We start from the raw sequence: 17,507 nt of genomic DNA, 5'->3' as shown, positions 1-17,507 counted from the left end.
TGTCGCCCGTGCACGTACTGCTGTCGTCGCGCCCTATCTCCGCCGTACCGCCACTTCGTATAACGCATTCAAAATGTATGCAATGAGCCTCAAGCGCGTTTCGTACATGGTGTCATGGTATTTTATAAAACGACACCGGCCACACATAATTATTATCTCGTTATCATCGTTTCTTTACCATGCGCAGCCGAAAAGTTCAAGCGACGGTATATATATTATTATTATATATTATACGAATATATAGTATCGTGCCTCTCAGACCGAAGAGCGTATCGCGTTCGTCAATCACCGTGATGTGTAATACTTGGTTACTCTCACGGCGATTATGGATGATTTGAATGCGTACACAAATTGTTTAATAGTATATCGAGGGATGATGGCATACGAACATATTATGATGTTCGTTACGCGTTTATTTGAATACCGTGGAGACGTGTGTCAATATATTAAAATATAAATATATTAAAAATTAAAAAATGATCACTTACTACTTACTAGTTATTATTTACTACGCATACATTTACATAACTCGTATTCTTACAGTCTTATTATTTTTTTTATCCTTAATTTGTTTTAAGCTTTTTACTTTTTTGAATTACAACATAGTTTTGATTTCATATTCCAAAGCAGAATAATTTTCTGAGTATTTTGATACATAATAATCTAATTTAGGGCGAGTAGTTTATGAGTTATAAGTATTTAAAGCTTTAATGCGCGGAGTGGTGTGGTACGGGGTTACCTCGCAAAATGTTTGTCCACTACTCCGCTTGTCAAAACTTTAAATACGTATAACTCATAAACTACTCGCCCTAAATTCGATTTATATGTATCAAAATACTCGAAAAATTATTCTGCTTTGGAATTCAATTTATGTTGTCATTCAAAAAAGTAAGAAACTTAAAAATATAAGAAAAAAAAATATTTAAAAATATAATTTTTTAAAAACGTTGGTTTTTAACAATTTGAAACAATGTAAAAAAATATTTTCAAAACCATGAATACTTTTTGAAATAACGAGTGGTTCACGATAAAAGAATCACTCTGTATACCTAGTACCTATATTTTTGTATATTAACTTACTACTTAGTACTTAGTATATAATATAGATATAGACTTACACTATAGAGTAAAGTACATTTTTATTACAACTATGTACATTGTACATTATAATAAAATTATTTTAGTGTTTTATTATGACCAATTGAATTCATGTTACCAGCAACTTGCTAAATGTTTTTATATTATATATTTATTATACGCTTGTAAAATTATAATATGATACTATCATTGATTAATAAATAATTAATAATAATTATTTTTATACAATTTCTATGTGTGTACATGCGGGTTATATAAATGTGTGTAAGTAACCATTTTTTAATTTTTATAATTAATTAATTTTTTTTTATTTTTATTAAAATCTTTAAAATTATTTTTCTTTTTTTTCCGTTTTCTTTTTTACCAATTACTCGATTTAATCAATCGCTCGGACTAGAAATAAGACGTAGTTTTAATAGTAGTTTTTATTTGACGATAAAGCGATTATTTCAAAACCATGAAATCATTGAGTAATAAGCGTCAACCCTGATTAAACAGCTAAATTTGAATTTGTTTTTGGGTCTTGATCATCCATAGCGTATCAACTAGGCGGCAACGTGTGATCTATGAGAACTCAAATGTCCGTCACGGAGAAGGATAATTAAATCTATACTACGCGTGCAAAGGCCAAAAACTGCTACGAGTTTAAAATGTTTAAATAGTTTCAAACACACGCAGAAGTAATATACCTAGTCAATAAACTACAAACGTACAGTGTACAGTGTACACTATACATTATTTATAAATTTGCTACCTAGGGACTTCAACATATAAAAAAAAAAATTTAACAAACAAATTTTCTCAGTACACTACCTATGACTATATTATAATCTAAATTGTATGTAAAATATACTTTGAGTGGATTATTTCGAATTAATAATTTACCTATATAGTTCATGGTGCATGGTGTACATTTTTTGTTTTATACAACTGTTGGTAGGAATGGATGAAGGTTTATACATTTTTTTATAAACGGTAACACTGCGTTATTCATTGCGTCTATCAAAATATTATAATATATCACATAGATACACATAAATATATTATCTTAAATAATAGATGTAAAATGATTTTACCTATGAAATTACTCAAATAATTCATGATAGTAAATTTGCAACGATTGTAAGTACGTCTTGTGTTCAATTTACATACTGTATTACTGCACAGGTACGTCATACAGTAGTTGATTGTTGTCTCAACCTGACGATTAAATGTTTGGTTATATCTGTTTATAATTAAGTAAATATTAGCTATATTATACATTAAACTTTTGATCATGTCTCTTAAGGTAAAAATGGAAAACGTACAGCAAAGTTCCAATGGGTCTAGTTTCAATGATTATAACGACGTCAATTTGACTATACGGATTCTATTTCATGGCCGAGTATGTTGTATATTTTATGTTATATATGTTACTTAAGAATACAATACACATGCATTTGTTGTTTGTATCTATTAATGTTCCATATTTTCCATAGTTTTATTTTTTATATTAAGTAAATTAATCTATTATTTAATTTCATGACAATAATATTGTTTATAGGTACTCATTTGTATTTTTTTCTCAACATTTAAGAGATTATAATGTTTTATTTACCATAAAAATATGGTGTACGACCATTGAGAAAAAATAGATAATGACGTTTTTGTCTTAGGTTTGATAATTGGTAAAAATGTACTAATAAATCATTCAGAACCTAAATGTTTGTATTTGATTTATGTGTATGGCATAGACCAGTGGTTCTCAATCTTTTATATTTGTGTACCGCCTACACAATTCAAATATTTGTATATACCACCTTACTTGATCTTTTTTTTTTCTTATTCAAAATGTATATGTTCGTTTTATATGTATAGAATTGTATTTTATTAAGAATTAAAAAATGATGGTAATATAAGTATTGAATGTACAAAAAGAAATTCATCATACCATCCATATAATATATAAAACCAGATAATTATATCAAATAGACGAAATAATATTTAATGTTAATAATGATACACTCCAATTTTTTTATAAAGTGATATTTTCTCTGCGTACCACTTTTCAAGCTTACAATACTAGAGGTTGAGAAACACTGTCATTGACTTCTACAATTGTATTATATACCTAGTGTGTTTTTAAGCTCATAAATTATTAATAATTGACAGTAGTCCATAATCCTTCATTAATTTTGTTTTTAAATATATTATAAACTGTAAGACATAAACAAATCTAAGCTACATTAATTAACTTATATAATACTTTATTTTTTTAACAACTGTACTTGCTTAAGACATTAAAACAAAAAAAATTCTCAATTATGTTTCTAGTTTATAATTAGAAGTAATATTAGTATTTAATTATACGATTTATAAAGTGTCCTTTAAAGGTGTAGCTAGGTGTAGCATACTGTAAATTAAATGTATGCTTTATATTTTTATTTATAATATATAATTTTTTTTTGATAAAATCAATATTTTTTTATTCAACTTTAGGAAGTCGGAAATGTGATTGGTAAAGGAGGTGAAACTGTAAAAAATATAAGAGACCAGGTAAATAGTTAAAGTTGTTCAATCTATTTATATTATTAAAAAATTTAATATTTTTTTAGTCTGGTGCTAGAGTTTTAATCTCTGATGGTTCAACTCCAGAGCGTATTGTTACCATTACTGGAACTACAAATGCAATTTGTAAAGCTACTGAACTTATTGGACTTAAAGTTGAAGAAGTAAGAATTTTTATGAAAATCTAATTTTGAAAATCACTTTATTAACTTTTTTTCAGTTTTTTGAGAGACAAAATGGTGATTGGAATGGCCCAAAAGCACCTTTGACTTTTAAGTTAATTGTACCAGCATCTCAATGTGGTTTCATAATTGGAAAAGGTGGATGTAAAATAAAAGAAATTAGAGAATCAAGTGGAGCTGCCATACAAGTAGCATCAGATATGTTACCCAATTCAACTGAGCGTCTAGTTTCAATTACTGGTACTACGGGCACAATATCTCAATGTGTTTATCAAGTGTGCAATGTACTTTTAGATGTAAGAAAATACAGAATATTTATTATAAGTGTCAAATAAATTGTATAGTTGAAGTATGGTGTTCTGAAGGAGGGATGGGGCACACAAATGATTCTATTCAATTTTTTCAGTTAACCAAAATATATTTTTTTTTACAATATATTAATAGTAAAAATACGAAGACTGATTATTATGATCTAGAAATTAGTTTATGTGTTTTAACTCAAATGTTGTCTTGCTTCTTGACTTGAAGTACTTATAAATTGTATTGTGGTGTATAAAAAAATATTTAAGTCAAATTTATATATGTTCTCTTTGAGATTAAAGTTATTGAGACTACTATATTATTATTATATGATTGGTGTTCATGTAATTAGTTTTTTTTTTACAATAGCTTACTTTTATTGTTCAGTATATTTTAGTTACTAAAATATATTTATATTTTAACATAATTATATTATAAGTATTTAAAAATGTGTATACATTTTCAGTCTCCACCACGTAGTGCAACAATTCCTTATGATCCTCGCAGTAAAACTTCAGGATTTGCTAGTAGTGCAGTTGGTAATGACGTAAGTTTCTTATTACTAATTAAGATCTATTAATAATGTAATTTTTGTTTAATTATTTTAACGTTATTTTAGTTTGGGAGACAACGCACTAATCCTTTAGCCAGTCTAGCAGCTCTTGGGTTAGGAACTGCATCGACTGGAGGTATTAATCCAGCTGGTATGTAAAAAAAAATTTTTAATTTTTAATGGTAGCGAGAAAGCTTTGTTTAATAACGATCAGTATTTCTAACTTTATGTGAAGTTATACCTTTGCGGGGAATAATTGATAAATTAATAAAACCAAATAAGGTGCCTGTATAATATTTTGAATTACAAATTTGATTAATAAGTCAATTCACTTAATACAATGTTAGATAAAAATGATTAATCTTAAAAATATAAATTAAATAATCATTCTTGTTGCTTAATTAGACATTTGACTGACCCCTCCATTTTTATGGACACCCTAAATAGATTTAACTTTTTATAGCTTTCTAATGTATGGTTATAAAACACCCTACTTCAGACTATTAATATTTTGATAGTTTTGTCCATTATTAGTACAATTTAAAATTGTATTGACTCTAATAATTTTTTTTATTTATTCTTTGACTATGTCTGTTTATACTATTGTTCTTTTTTGTTTGTTTACAAACAATTTATGTATGTGAAGCATTACCTTAATAAATGTTCAGTTAACAATATTTACATATTTTGTATAGTTAAACACATACTTTAAAAATATTTTTGTATGGTTAAATTAGTACATTATTGTATTATAGGAACTTGAGTTTTAAATTTAATTATAAATAGTTAAGTAGACTGAGATTTTTTCAATGTAATAACTCAGTTTATCTTGTTCATTATTATTTTTTTAAACTAAATTTGATAAATAATTATACTTTTAGCCTTAGCTGCATTAGCTGGAAGTCAGTTGAGAACAGGTAATCGTCAAAACCGAAATGGTGGTGGGGAACATAAAAATCAAAATTCTAATTCAAACACTGAGACAATATCAATGACTGTACCTAATGACTTAATCGGATGTGTCATTGGTAGAAGAGGAAGTAAAATTGCAGAAATTCGGTAAGTAGTAACTAGCATAATATAATTTTCAATGTAAAAATAAATATGTTTTCAAATTGATTAATTTATTTTAATTTTTAAATATATATAATAATATAATTTAAAATATTAATCTGTCCGGTTATAATAATTATTTACTGTGAATTTAATTTCCATCGCTTCCATTTTTAAAGTTAACGTTTCTGATATGAAATTATTTGTTCAGTAAATTGTCATTTCAAATTTTTACTCGGTAAAGCTTAAAATAATTATAAAATTAAATTATACTTTATTTTTGATTAAAAAATAAACGCTTATATTAATAAGTAGTAATTAGAATAAACATTTTACTAAAATACTTTTGATCTAGATTCTAGAGTTTATATCATTTTAATTAATTTTAATTGTGGTTCCTAATATTTGAAATTAATTGATTTATTTATTTTTTTTTAAAGTAATAAATAGTAATTTTATTATGTGTATGTATTTTATATAGACAAATAAGTGGTGCTTTAGTACATATAGCTAAAGGTGAAGGAACTCATGAAAATGGTGAGAATGAAGATCGGCATATAACAATTACAGGAAACAAAGATTCTATTTCAGTTGCCAAGTACTTAATTGAAATGAGGTACAATTTAATTATTATGCTTAAGAAAATATTCGTGGGATCATAGTTGAGAATCCTAGTGTTATCATTAAATCCCTCGTATTGTATTATATGTCCTTTTTTATCACTAATCCCAATTTCTTCTCTAGCGTGGAACTGCAGAAAGCCAATCTTGAGGGGGCAAACTCATCCTCTAGTCCTGACGATGGGTCCAGCTCAACCTTGCCCACTCCTCCGACGGTGGCCGCATCTCCTTTGTCGTCCGCCATCCCATTGGCTCAACTATTTGCCAAGCCGGGTGCCATTAATGCCCTATCCAGCTTATCTGCTCTTGGCGGCCTAACCGACCTCTTGGGAGCCTTATCTGGCGCCAATCAATCCCCTCCGATACAGACCACGGGTGTCCATCGCCCGAAAAATTATTTCCAGAGAAACCGCAGTCCTTCAGGCGAAAAAACCAAAGCAGACAGGACCAAGTTTGCTCCTTACTGAATGCCAATTGATCCAAAATCCGCCAATTATTGCTATTCATACTAATGTTTTATCCTACCCATCTTCATTTCTTTATTTTTAAGTAGTTTTTTTCATTATTTTATAATTTATTTAATTATTCATTAAGAAAGCTTCTAATTTTTGAAAGTCTGAAACAATTCTAAAAAAACGTCTCTTTTTTGTTTTTAAAATATTTAACATAATTGATTTTGTTTATAGAGTTAAAGTTAGAAACAAATCTCTTTCGTGGGTGGAATTATTGCATTTTAAGGTTTTAGTATATTATTTTTATTTAATATATTTTATTGTGTCCAATTTATATTTCACCTTTTAGTTTAGATTGTTTCCAATCACTACTTATAGCCTATATTTTTAGTTCTTACATTATATTTTTTTTTAGATCTTATTGATAATATATCTTGTATTCCTTATTTTATTTCTTAATTTTTAACAAATTAATATGAAATCCAATAAATAAAATTGCTCTGATTACATTTGTTGATATAATATTGTTACAATAATAAAATGTAATTATGGGTTCACAAAGATTAATGAATCATTATTTACTACTTTATGTAGTTATAAGATAACGTGTTAATGTTTTAACTTCCTTGTTTTATTGGGGTTTATATTCATTAAAGTATTTACTTAATAATTTTTAAATATGCATGTTTTAATTCTTTTAAATTACAAGTTGGACAGAATTACACATATACATTTGAAAACATATAATTATAATCTTTTTATATTTCAAGTGTCAACACAAGCATTTTGTTTTTTGTCTTAGATACAATTAACACATTAGCTGCATATCATATTTAAGTATAGTTGTGATGCTGAATAAAATAGAATTTAAAAAAAAACCCAAACGTAGAAAAATTGAAATATCATTAAATAATTTGCACCTACATATGAAATAATACTTGTAGGATAGCATAATAAAAAAACTAATAATTTAATTACAATGCATTAATAATATGGTAGATAATACCAGTTGGCATCATTCAGAATATGCAAACAATGTTAGTTGACATTTTTTTGGCATCATCTACAGTGGACATGTTAAAATCCCCAAATTTTTATTCATGAAAATTATTAATTTAATTAATTTAATATTAAGATGAACAGTTTGAATATGTACTAAGTAGTAACTACTTGTTTAATATGCTATATAGTAACTTATGTTGTACATTCTTTGTATTACAAACAACCATCTTACCTTATGTATGTATAATAATATGCTATATTTTCTGTATCGTATAATATTTTTACGTAAAAGTATAATAACCAACTAATTTATATTGTATCAATTTTCTTTGCTTGAAATGTTGGAAAAAGATTTGTTCTTTTTAAATAATAATGTCTATTTAATATTATTCTTTTTCTTAATTTTGTTATATTATAACACAACTCCCCTTGATCTATACATACATACACACATACAATATCATACTAGTCTTATTATGTTGAAAATCTTTTACATTATTTATACATGTAACATACTAAATAGTACATTTGAAAATGTGGTAGATAGCATGTTGAATAAGTACTCGAAAGGTGAAAACCTATATGGTAATGTTTTTCATTAATAACATTAATAATCTTATGATACATGTGTTGAGGCAATCAGTGGTGATTTATATGAATTTTGGCCCAGTTAACTTTTTAAAAAAATATTAAAGATAAATGAGGATATAAAATATTGAAATTATATTAATATGTATAATAAAATTTGTTGAAGTTTTGATAAAATAAAAATAATGATAATGTAGTCAATTATGATTCTATGTTAGTTATACATTGTATTATATTTATACTGTGATATTGTATTATTTCATTACATCTTACACATATTCATACATATTTATAATTAAAATTGCACCAAATAATTATTTAAATTATAAATTGTTATAACACTTATAATAAATAATCAACAATGTACTATTCATATTAGTTTATTAAACTTATTATTAAGTTCACATCCAAACTAAGCAACTAAAACAAAGTTTTTAGAATATTAATAATGATAAATAATGGCATTTTAATTTTTACCTAACTCTTGTTTTTTAATTTTAAATGGTGTAGAATCAATAAATTATTTATTTTTATTTAAAATTATCAAACAATTGTAATTTGACTAAAAATTAATTTTAAACTCTTAGAAAAATTTAATTAAATATTTAAAAGATTTTTTTTAAAAAGTGTTAAAAATAAAACAAGTAATATATGAAATATATTATACAAACCGTATATAAGAAATAAAATTTTCTTCATTAACTCTGTGATTAAAATTATTTTATTTGTATTTAATATATTGCAATATGAAGATGACTTAAAAAAAAGTGGTAGTATTATTTATTTTAAAAATTATCTTTACTTTTCTGAGTAATCTGCTTTTTGTTTAAGTTTAAAACTAATGACCTTATATTTATAAAAATAAAAGTATTATAAAATAATTACCTAATATATTTATTATTTTATTTAATTTTAAACTGTAATATTATAATCCTAGTAATAAATTTACATTTATAATAAAATAAAATTTAAATTCAAATAATACATTTGTATGTTTTTTTTTTAGTTTTATTATGAAAAATGTATTGTTTACTTTTAGACTTAAAAAATAATTTGTTTCAATTTTTTCCTTAATCCCACTTAACAGTTTATTTCTATACATAATTTTACTCTTCAGTTATACTCACTACCAAAGTATAAGCTACTTTTAATCTTCCACAACATTTGTGCTATCTAATGTATTATCAACTACTCTTACGATTACTATCATAATCCTTATTGATGACTATTTAATATGATCTATAGCTACAAGTAAGCTATTTTTTCCTGAAAAATCCATCAAGATAACAAACTCAATGGGTAATTTATATTTAAATTCTATTCTTAAATAAATTATTGTTTTTAATTTAATTTTTTAAATCTATTATTATTTTCCTTTTTTATTTTACTTATAATGTTATCCACCATTTATAAATTCATTAATTATTAAGCTGTTTTAGAATTATATTTATTTATACTAATCTTATTTGTTTTATCTTTATTTATTTTTAGAAATATTGGTCGAACCGTTGATGTGTTTTGAATGTGAGTATTTATGATAAGCATAAAATATATTTTAAAATTAAGAGGATATATTAGCTTACTATTTGTTTTTTTAAAAATAACAAATCTGCTTTCAGCAGGTTAGGCCCTGCAGAACCAACAATGAGTTATTAGTTTAACTAATAAGTGATTTGTCATACTATTAAATTTAAAGTTAAAAACATTTGAACATTGATTTTTTTATAATATTTAAATATATTAGTGTGATTTTAAGCTTTTATACAACAAAAAGTTTTTCATGCTCAAAATTGAAATCTAAAAAAACCTAGGTTTTTTATTAATACATATAATATTCTTTACTGTAAGTTTGATAGTGTATCAAATCACTAATTACTAAAACTAATGATTCTATGTTGGTTCTGCAGGACACAATTTTTTTATGTTTCATATGGGGCAAAGAGAGAAAACAAATAAGGTTAAGATTACATATTCAGTTATATGCTAAGTACTAAAGTTATATATTAATGCAGACATTTTATTAATGTTTGTTATTTACTTAATTGATATAATATTAATATAATTCTTTAATTATTATCTGTATATACTATAAATACTGTATATACTAAATATACTAACATTTTAAAAATAAATAATAAGAAAAAGTTGGTTGATTACAAATTGTAAATTGTAATCAAAAACAATTAGTTACAAACATTTAATTTTTGAATATTTGTTAATTTCATTTTCTTTTCTACTTCAAAAAAAAAAAAATAATAATAATATAAAATATAAAATTAGTGTAATGGCTGTGCGAATTGTCTAACCTTTTTACCCACATGTGTTGGACGGGAGAGAATTTTATTCTATAACCAAAAATATCGACTAATATTTATAGATTTATCAAAAGTTATATGGTTGAACTATTTATCAGTGAATTAACCAATAAAAATTGTTCATAATGTTGAATATTGTAAAAAGTTGCAAAAGGTGAAGTTTTCATAATAGTATATTGTTATTAAAAATGTGTTAGCAAGACTGGTCATGAACTATATTCAACTAAATTCTAAATAGTTAATTAATATTAGGTATTGTTAAAAGTTAATTGTTTTCCTAATATTCCCGATATTCTCATATTATTTATTAAAAAAAAATCTGTTTTGTAAAAATAATTGTTTTTTATAAAAAGAAATTTAATATTTTATACCTTGTATGTTATAAAAAATAATTAAATTATTATTAGACAGATATATTAAAATTCTTTTTATTATTCTATTTAAAAATTATATTTGTTTTTAGGTATTGATATTTGATATATTTTGGTTGATATATTCACTATCTTTAGCCGTCTATTACTAGACGTTAATAGAGCTATTTTGAACTGGTGGTTTATTTAACACTGACAATCATTTAAGGAGGATGTTGCCATGTATGATTTTTTTATATTATCTATTTAGTTATTAAGTCAATTATTATTTATAAAATATAATATTTATATTAATATAATATATTGTATTATTTTTACTAATAAATCAATTTATTTATATTTCCATAGGATATTAGAAAACTGGAGAAATTTGCCAAATTATGACTTCCATCTATAAATAATTCATCATCTAATTATTAACAAAGAAGAAAATTTCAGTTATCCATATTTAATGAACAATGTGCTTATAAATTCATTTGAACGATTTTTATGAAGTTGTATGCTAACAACATGCTTTAATTCTTGAAATTTTACCAATTGTAAAAATGACAACAAATTAAGTATTTGTGTACTTAACTATTTTTAAGGATATTGATGATTGTACTTAATATATATTGTTATGTTTTGTATTAATCATATTGATTTTGCTTATTTATTCCTCAATCTTATCATATAAAATATTATATTTTTAGATTCTGAGCAGAGCGATTAATGTATTCATTATTGATTTCAATGATATATATATATATATATTTTTTTTTTATCTGTCATTAGTCATTACGTTTTGGAGCAATGAAAATGCTTCAATTTTTACTTTGATGATAGGTTAGTAGTTGAAGATAGCAAATACATTGGGATAAAAGCAAAAGCTTAAAATTCTCAGTACATTTTAAAATAACCTGTAAAAATTAAAGAAAAAAGAATTTGACAAAATTGATTTTATTTTCTGGTGTAACTGTAATGAATAATGATATATATAATATATCATTATTAATTAGATTTAATTATGTATATTTAAATATTTGACATTTAGCCATTATAAGGTTACAAATTACAAGGCTTGGCATTAACAAATTAAAAGTAAAATTAAGTTAATTAACTCGTTACATTTTTTTCAAATAAACTGTTAACTTAATAAGTTACTTTTTTTTTTAAGATTAATATGTTAATTTCGAGTTAGTTATATTCAAAAATATCTAAATTAAGTTAATTTTCGTCTAAAGAATAATTCAACATTTTAGGATTTATTTTAGAAAATTAGGTTTTTTGTTAGGTGATTGGTACTTAAATGTATCATTTTAAATTTTCTTGAGCATATAGAAAAACTATATAATAAACAAAATTGTGTCTGGAATTTTTTATTTTTGTAAATTAGAAAATTTCAACTTTTAACTTAACGAGTTAAAAAAAATCGTTAACTTTTCCAGCCTTGACAAATTACATACTTTAATATAACATTTCGACATTATAATAAACCCTAAAATGGTAGTAATCTATTTTTCGATTTTTATTTTATGGATAGATTCGATAGCAATTTAAGAGTAATATTGACTGTTGAAATAGATTCAGTGAAAGTCATTCAGTCCATAGTTATTAATAGAAGAAGATTAGGTGTACTGGCAAAGAAAGATTGTAGTACATGCTTTTTTTTTAGCCCCTTAAAGAAATACAGAAATGGACTACTACCGTTTCTACCCTGTACCCTTCAAATATTTATGTAAAATTGTAAATTAATTTAATATGTAATAAACTAATAAATAATTATATTTAAGTTGCACCTCATATCCGCATGATAGGGTATTTCATGAGTTCATTGCATTGCTTCACGACTCTCTCAGCTATAAAATATGACAATGTATTTATCTTATACAATTTAAGCGATCATGGTCTATCTTTAGCATCTATATTAACATTGTGAAGTAAAAAATGTTCACACTGCCGCTGACTACACCCATGAGTCTTGAGTGTTCATATGTCACATACAAGTACAATCACAACACTCTGTATATCAATTTTTCTGTGCGAGACGCATTTTTATATCTATAAATAAAAATAATTATGTAACTCATAAGTTTAAAAACAGTAATTTTTATACGACATACGTTAAATACACATTTAGCCGAAATTCGTATTAAAATTAAATTAACATAAAATAGTGTTGGCGTTATAACATAAATGATAGACGGCGCTTTATGTAGGCAATCTAAAGCCATAGACTTATTATTTTTTAATATTATAGTATATGTTTGAAGACTGCAGGTTAATAGTTTCCAGAATCTATTTTTATTATAATATATAATATATATATAAGGGAAAAAAGACTAATAAAACTTCTAAATAGATAATCATATTATATTATGATATATTTTTTTGCTAAAGAAGAGGTTTCTTTTACGATCATATCAAACATCCAGATCTTAAGCCATTCTGTCGCGTTTTGTTAATTCAATATCAAAAATAAACTAAAAAGAAAATAAGTATTGCAAATTTTCTGCACTTTTTTAATCGCATAAATACTAACAATTATCTAGGAACTATTAAAAAAATAAACAATTGCGCTATTTATAATATTATGTTTTATTATGTTAGTAGTTATAGATATTTAATTTAAAAAAATTAATAATAATAATTTACTACAGATACTTAAACTAAAGCTATAGCTGTTAGAGGCTTATAATACTATGATGATTTTCCAAAAGAAAGTCATGCATAATTGTTTTTAATTTTGATAATAATAGTGTTTAATGTTTCAATATCTAAACTTAATATAATATAATATTAATATATTTATAAAGCTAATAACATTAATAGAAAATAACACTAGAAATAGTGTTAGAAAATAAATATAATTATACTTGATAATTGTAATTAATTAAAATGAAATTTTATACTAGAAAAAGTATAACTTCAAACATTTTAAGAAAAATCAAAATTGCGTTGCAATACCTATCATTAAATCTTATAAATTATTTATTAATGTATATACATATTATATCCACTATATGAAGTGGCCAAATGGTTGATTGTAGACAATTTCAAAGTCGATCATGTCAGAATTTATTTTTAAATGCTTATTATAATTTTTTATTATTTATACAAGTATGTTTGTTAATAACTATAGATATATACTATATAGGTACAAAACGATAAAAAAAACTTTTTTTATGGAAATGATTGTAACTTGTAGTAAAGTAAGTTTCTATACCAATTAACATGACAACACAAATAGTTAACCGTTACAAAATACCTATTTTAAGATTAAAATAGGTGCATAACCCGTTTTATTATATAGGGCTATCTGTTATAAACAAATATTTAACTATATATTTAGTATTCAATAAATCTCTAAAAGAAAACGTGTATATCCACAGACTACATAAAACTATCATGTACTTATATTTACTACAGTTAAAATTCTATTTAAACGATTAAAGTACAAAACCACGTATATGATATGTTAAATTATTTATTTCTATTTATTTACTATGGATAAAAATATTTTTGGAGGACAAAACAATGCTCGAAAATTCTTATCTGTATAAGAATAAACATATATATTCTTATAATATATAACATATACCTAGTGTTGATGAATCGCCCTGTATTTTATATTATCATTTATTCATCTGTAATATATAGACAATAGATATAATATTATATAGTGTTACGTCACCGGACAAGATATTCATAAATTATACTATTTACTAACATTGAAACCGCTCAGAAAACTGTACCGTTAAGCCTATTAATGAAAGGTATTGACTATAACAATAATAATTACTTGCTATATACATAGTGTACACGTGATGTTATATTTGAACCATTCGGCGCGTTCCAATTATACAATCTGTCTACATAAATATAACTTATGTATTATTATTATTTATTATATACACCCATATTATTATACATGTTATGTATAAACGAATATCTCAATTAAATCACAAACGGCGGCCTCCGTCGTGGCTTATAATACGCACACGTATAACAAACGATATGGTGTAAGATGAGTTGGTGTGGATATTAGGTAGTCTTATTATTGTACGAGTTCAACGTGATCACCGAAAACAGACCGTTAACCACACGTACGCATGATGTGTATATTATTTCGAGAGAAAATGTTATTTTACCCTTTTGAATTTTTTAATTTAGTTATATATAAATCTCGTACACGTGTATATTACCACCTATATATGATATGTCTATATGCAGTAAATATACCATATACGTGTATACATACATAATAAATGCGCCCACTTGTCATGTAAATACAATATCAATAATAACACAACAGCGATGTAATTACCAGCTCGAAGGGCTATTTTTTCAAAACTGCTTTAAACATGAAAAAAAAAAAAAACAGGAAAGATAAAGAAGAAGAATAATAGTAATAAAAATATATACATTTTTCTCACCAACGACGACAGCTAGGACGCATCACTCGGCGATGGTGGCGGCGGTGTTCTAAAACCAGTTGACCAAAGTACATCTCCGTATACCTACATTTAATGGATAGGTACCTAATTCAAAAAAAAAAAAAAATGATGAAAATGATTTCATTTTGGGGTACCTACCTACCTACCGCACTCTCCTCCAAGAATGTAAATTTACCATTAACCAAACCAGTCTTGGTCGTTATTAGTTTTTTGTACTTATATTTTCTATCCTCATGGGTTATTTTTTATCCTATTATTAAAACAACAGTAATTTATATAATATATTATACGCGGTATGCTTCCATATGTGTGTGTGTGTGTGTGTGTGTGTGTACGTGTGTACGTGTGTGTACACACGCACTGTGCATCTACAGGCGCAGGTCGAGCCGTCAACATATAATCCGTAGGGTCAGGCTTTATAGTGGTATACATTATAGGTGCCGACCAGCGTAATAATATTACGCATGACCCGACAGTAATGATATACACGTACAATACCAAATGTGTATGCCTAGCTACTTGGTAGGTATACACCGGTCATTCGATTACAATATGATTGTTGTTTTATAAACATTATTGTTTTTGTTGTTATAATTTATTAAAAGTATTTATATTGTTGTCGTTATTATACGCGTACGCTAAATGTGCGCACGCGTGTCGTATTATGCAAATGAAGATCAGAGCGCTGGCCGCCGATGTAACCGAAAAAATAACTACAAGCAACAAAAGTATAAGAAATCAGAAATGTTACATATAGTTATACTAATATGGTTAGCGAATCATCGAGCGTTTCACGGTCACCGTTCCTATGGTATTATATGAAATGTGTGTAATCAATTAAATAGTAATCCTTCGATCTTGAATGTTGAATAATACTATTAAATAATGAATTTATTCTGAACGAATAAGGATATTTAAGAGAGCAATATCCAATATAAATTATTTATAGATTAAAAATACTATGGACACAATAAATTAAATGACAAATATGAAAATATGAAAAATAAAAAATTGAAAGTCCGATCCTAAATAGGTATATTTTTTTTATATTATATATTATATATATATTTGTATCTACATGGATTAAAAAAATATCGCTGTTTAAGAAACGCTTTTCAAAAAAATCTAGTTAAATTATTATATTTTAATATGGCTGTATAAGTACCTACTTGTTACATTAATCATTGCTATCAATGGTTTTGTATAATACCGTAATCCGACTATCCGAGTACGTGATAAACAATTTGGTTTTATCCTTTTGATAATATATCATATTTTATAATATGGGCAATAAATGTTAAAAATATTTAAATCATTTGATTAAAATATTTTTTATTCTATAAAATCGCTAAATTATTAAAATTCCAATCTACTATACATATTACGCAGGTACTTATTTTTCATTTATATGTAACCGATCCTATATAATATGATGATGGGTCTTTCGTGTTTTTCAACTTTCATTATGATAATGTTTTTAGTAAACTGCGTACAGTCGTTTTTAATTTATTGTACAATAATTTTTTATTATTTTAAAATTTATTCATAAGACATACAAACCAATGAACGATTGTCCTATAATGATATCTGTATATCTGTTTATTTATATAATATAATATAGTTTGTACAAATATGAAATGTTTATTCCCTCACGAGTACAATACTGCGATGATACAAAAAAATAGTAACGATATGCATGGTTATTAAAACTGTTTTGTTTAAACGGTATATTACAATTCATAATATTTTATTTATAGTTTAATTTTTGTTCGGACTTGATTGTTTTCAAATCTCAGTATGAAGGTATTATATACTATTAATGTGGTAGGTACCTAACGTAATATTATATTTAAAGATAGGTATACAATACAGTACACTTAATACTTTAACAGTACGCATCATCAGTATTCAAAAATGTTTATATATTTATTTTCCAATAAATTTTTCTCAAACAATTTTGGGTTTTGATTCTGTTTACGTTGTCATAAAT

The 17,507-nt window shown here is 24.9% G+C and overlaps 1 protein-coding gene across 5 annotated transcripts; it reads left to right on the top strand.

Moving 5' to 3' along the window:
• Positions 1-2,131: 2,131 nt before the first annotated feature.
• On the top strand, positions 2,132-11,676 carry LOC113548523 (poly(rC)-binding protein 3-like). Of its 5 annotated transcripts, XR_003404890.1 has the most exons (11): positions 2,375-2,482; positions 3,577-3,633; positions 3,693-3,809; positions 3,866-4,123; positions 4,594-4,674; positions 4,747-4,831; positions 5,562-5,739; positions 6,215-6,349; positions 9,887-9,919; positions 11,174-11,303; positions 11,430-11,676. XR_003404890.1 is itself a non-coding variant. In XM_026949453.1 (10 exons), the coding sequence occupies exons 2-10, from the start codon at positions 2,393-2,395 to the stop codon at positions 6,818-6,820; spliced, it is 1,344 nt and encodes a 447-aa protein (XP_026805254.1). In that variant the 5' UTR covers positions 2,132-2,265; positions 2,387-2,392; the 3' UTR covers positions 6,821-7,196. The 5 variants fall into 5 exon arrangements, 4 of the variants coding, with proteins under 4 accessions (XP_026805254.1, XP_026805255.1, XP_026805257.1 ...); XM_026949453.1 differs by lacking the exons at positions 9,887-9,919; positions 11,174-11,303; positions 11,430-11,676 and adding exons at positions 2,132-2,265; positions 6,478-7,196 and having other exon boundaries at positions 2,387-2,482; XM_026949454.1 differs by lacking the exons at positions 9,887-9,919; positions 11,174-11,303; positions 11,430-11,676 and adding exons at positions 2,165-2,220; positions 6,478-7,197 and having other exon boundaries at positions 2,387-2,482.
• Positions 11,677-17,507: the final 5,831 nt, after the last annotated feature.

The sequence above is a fragment of the Rhopalosiphum maidis genome, chromosome 4 (assembly GCF_003676215.2).
Source record: "Rhopalosiphum maidis isolate BTI-1 chromosome 4, ASM367621v3, whole genome shotgun sequence".
In the NCBI taxonomy this organism is placed as follows: domain Eukaryota; kingdom Metazoa; phylum Arthropoda; class Insecta; order Hemiptera; family Aphididae; genus Rhopalosiphum; species Rhopalosiphum maidis.
Note: the sequence above shows the minus strand (reverse complement) of the source record. Positions and strands in the feature narration are given on the sequence as shown.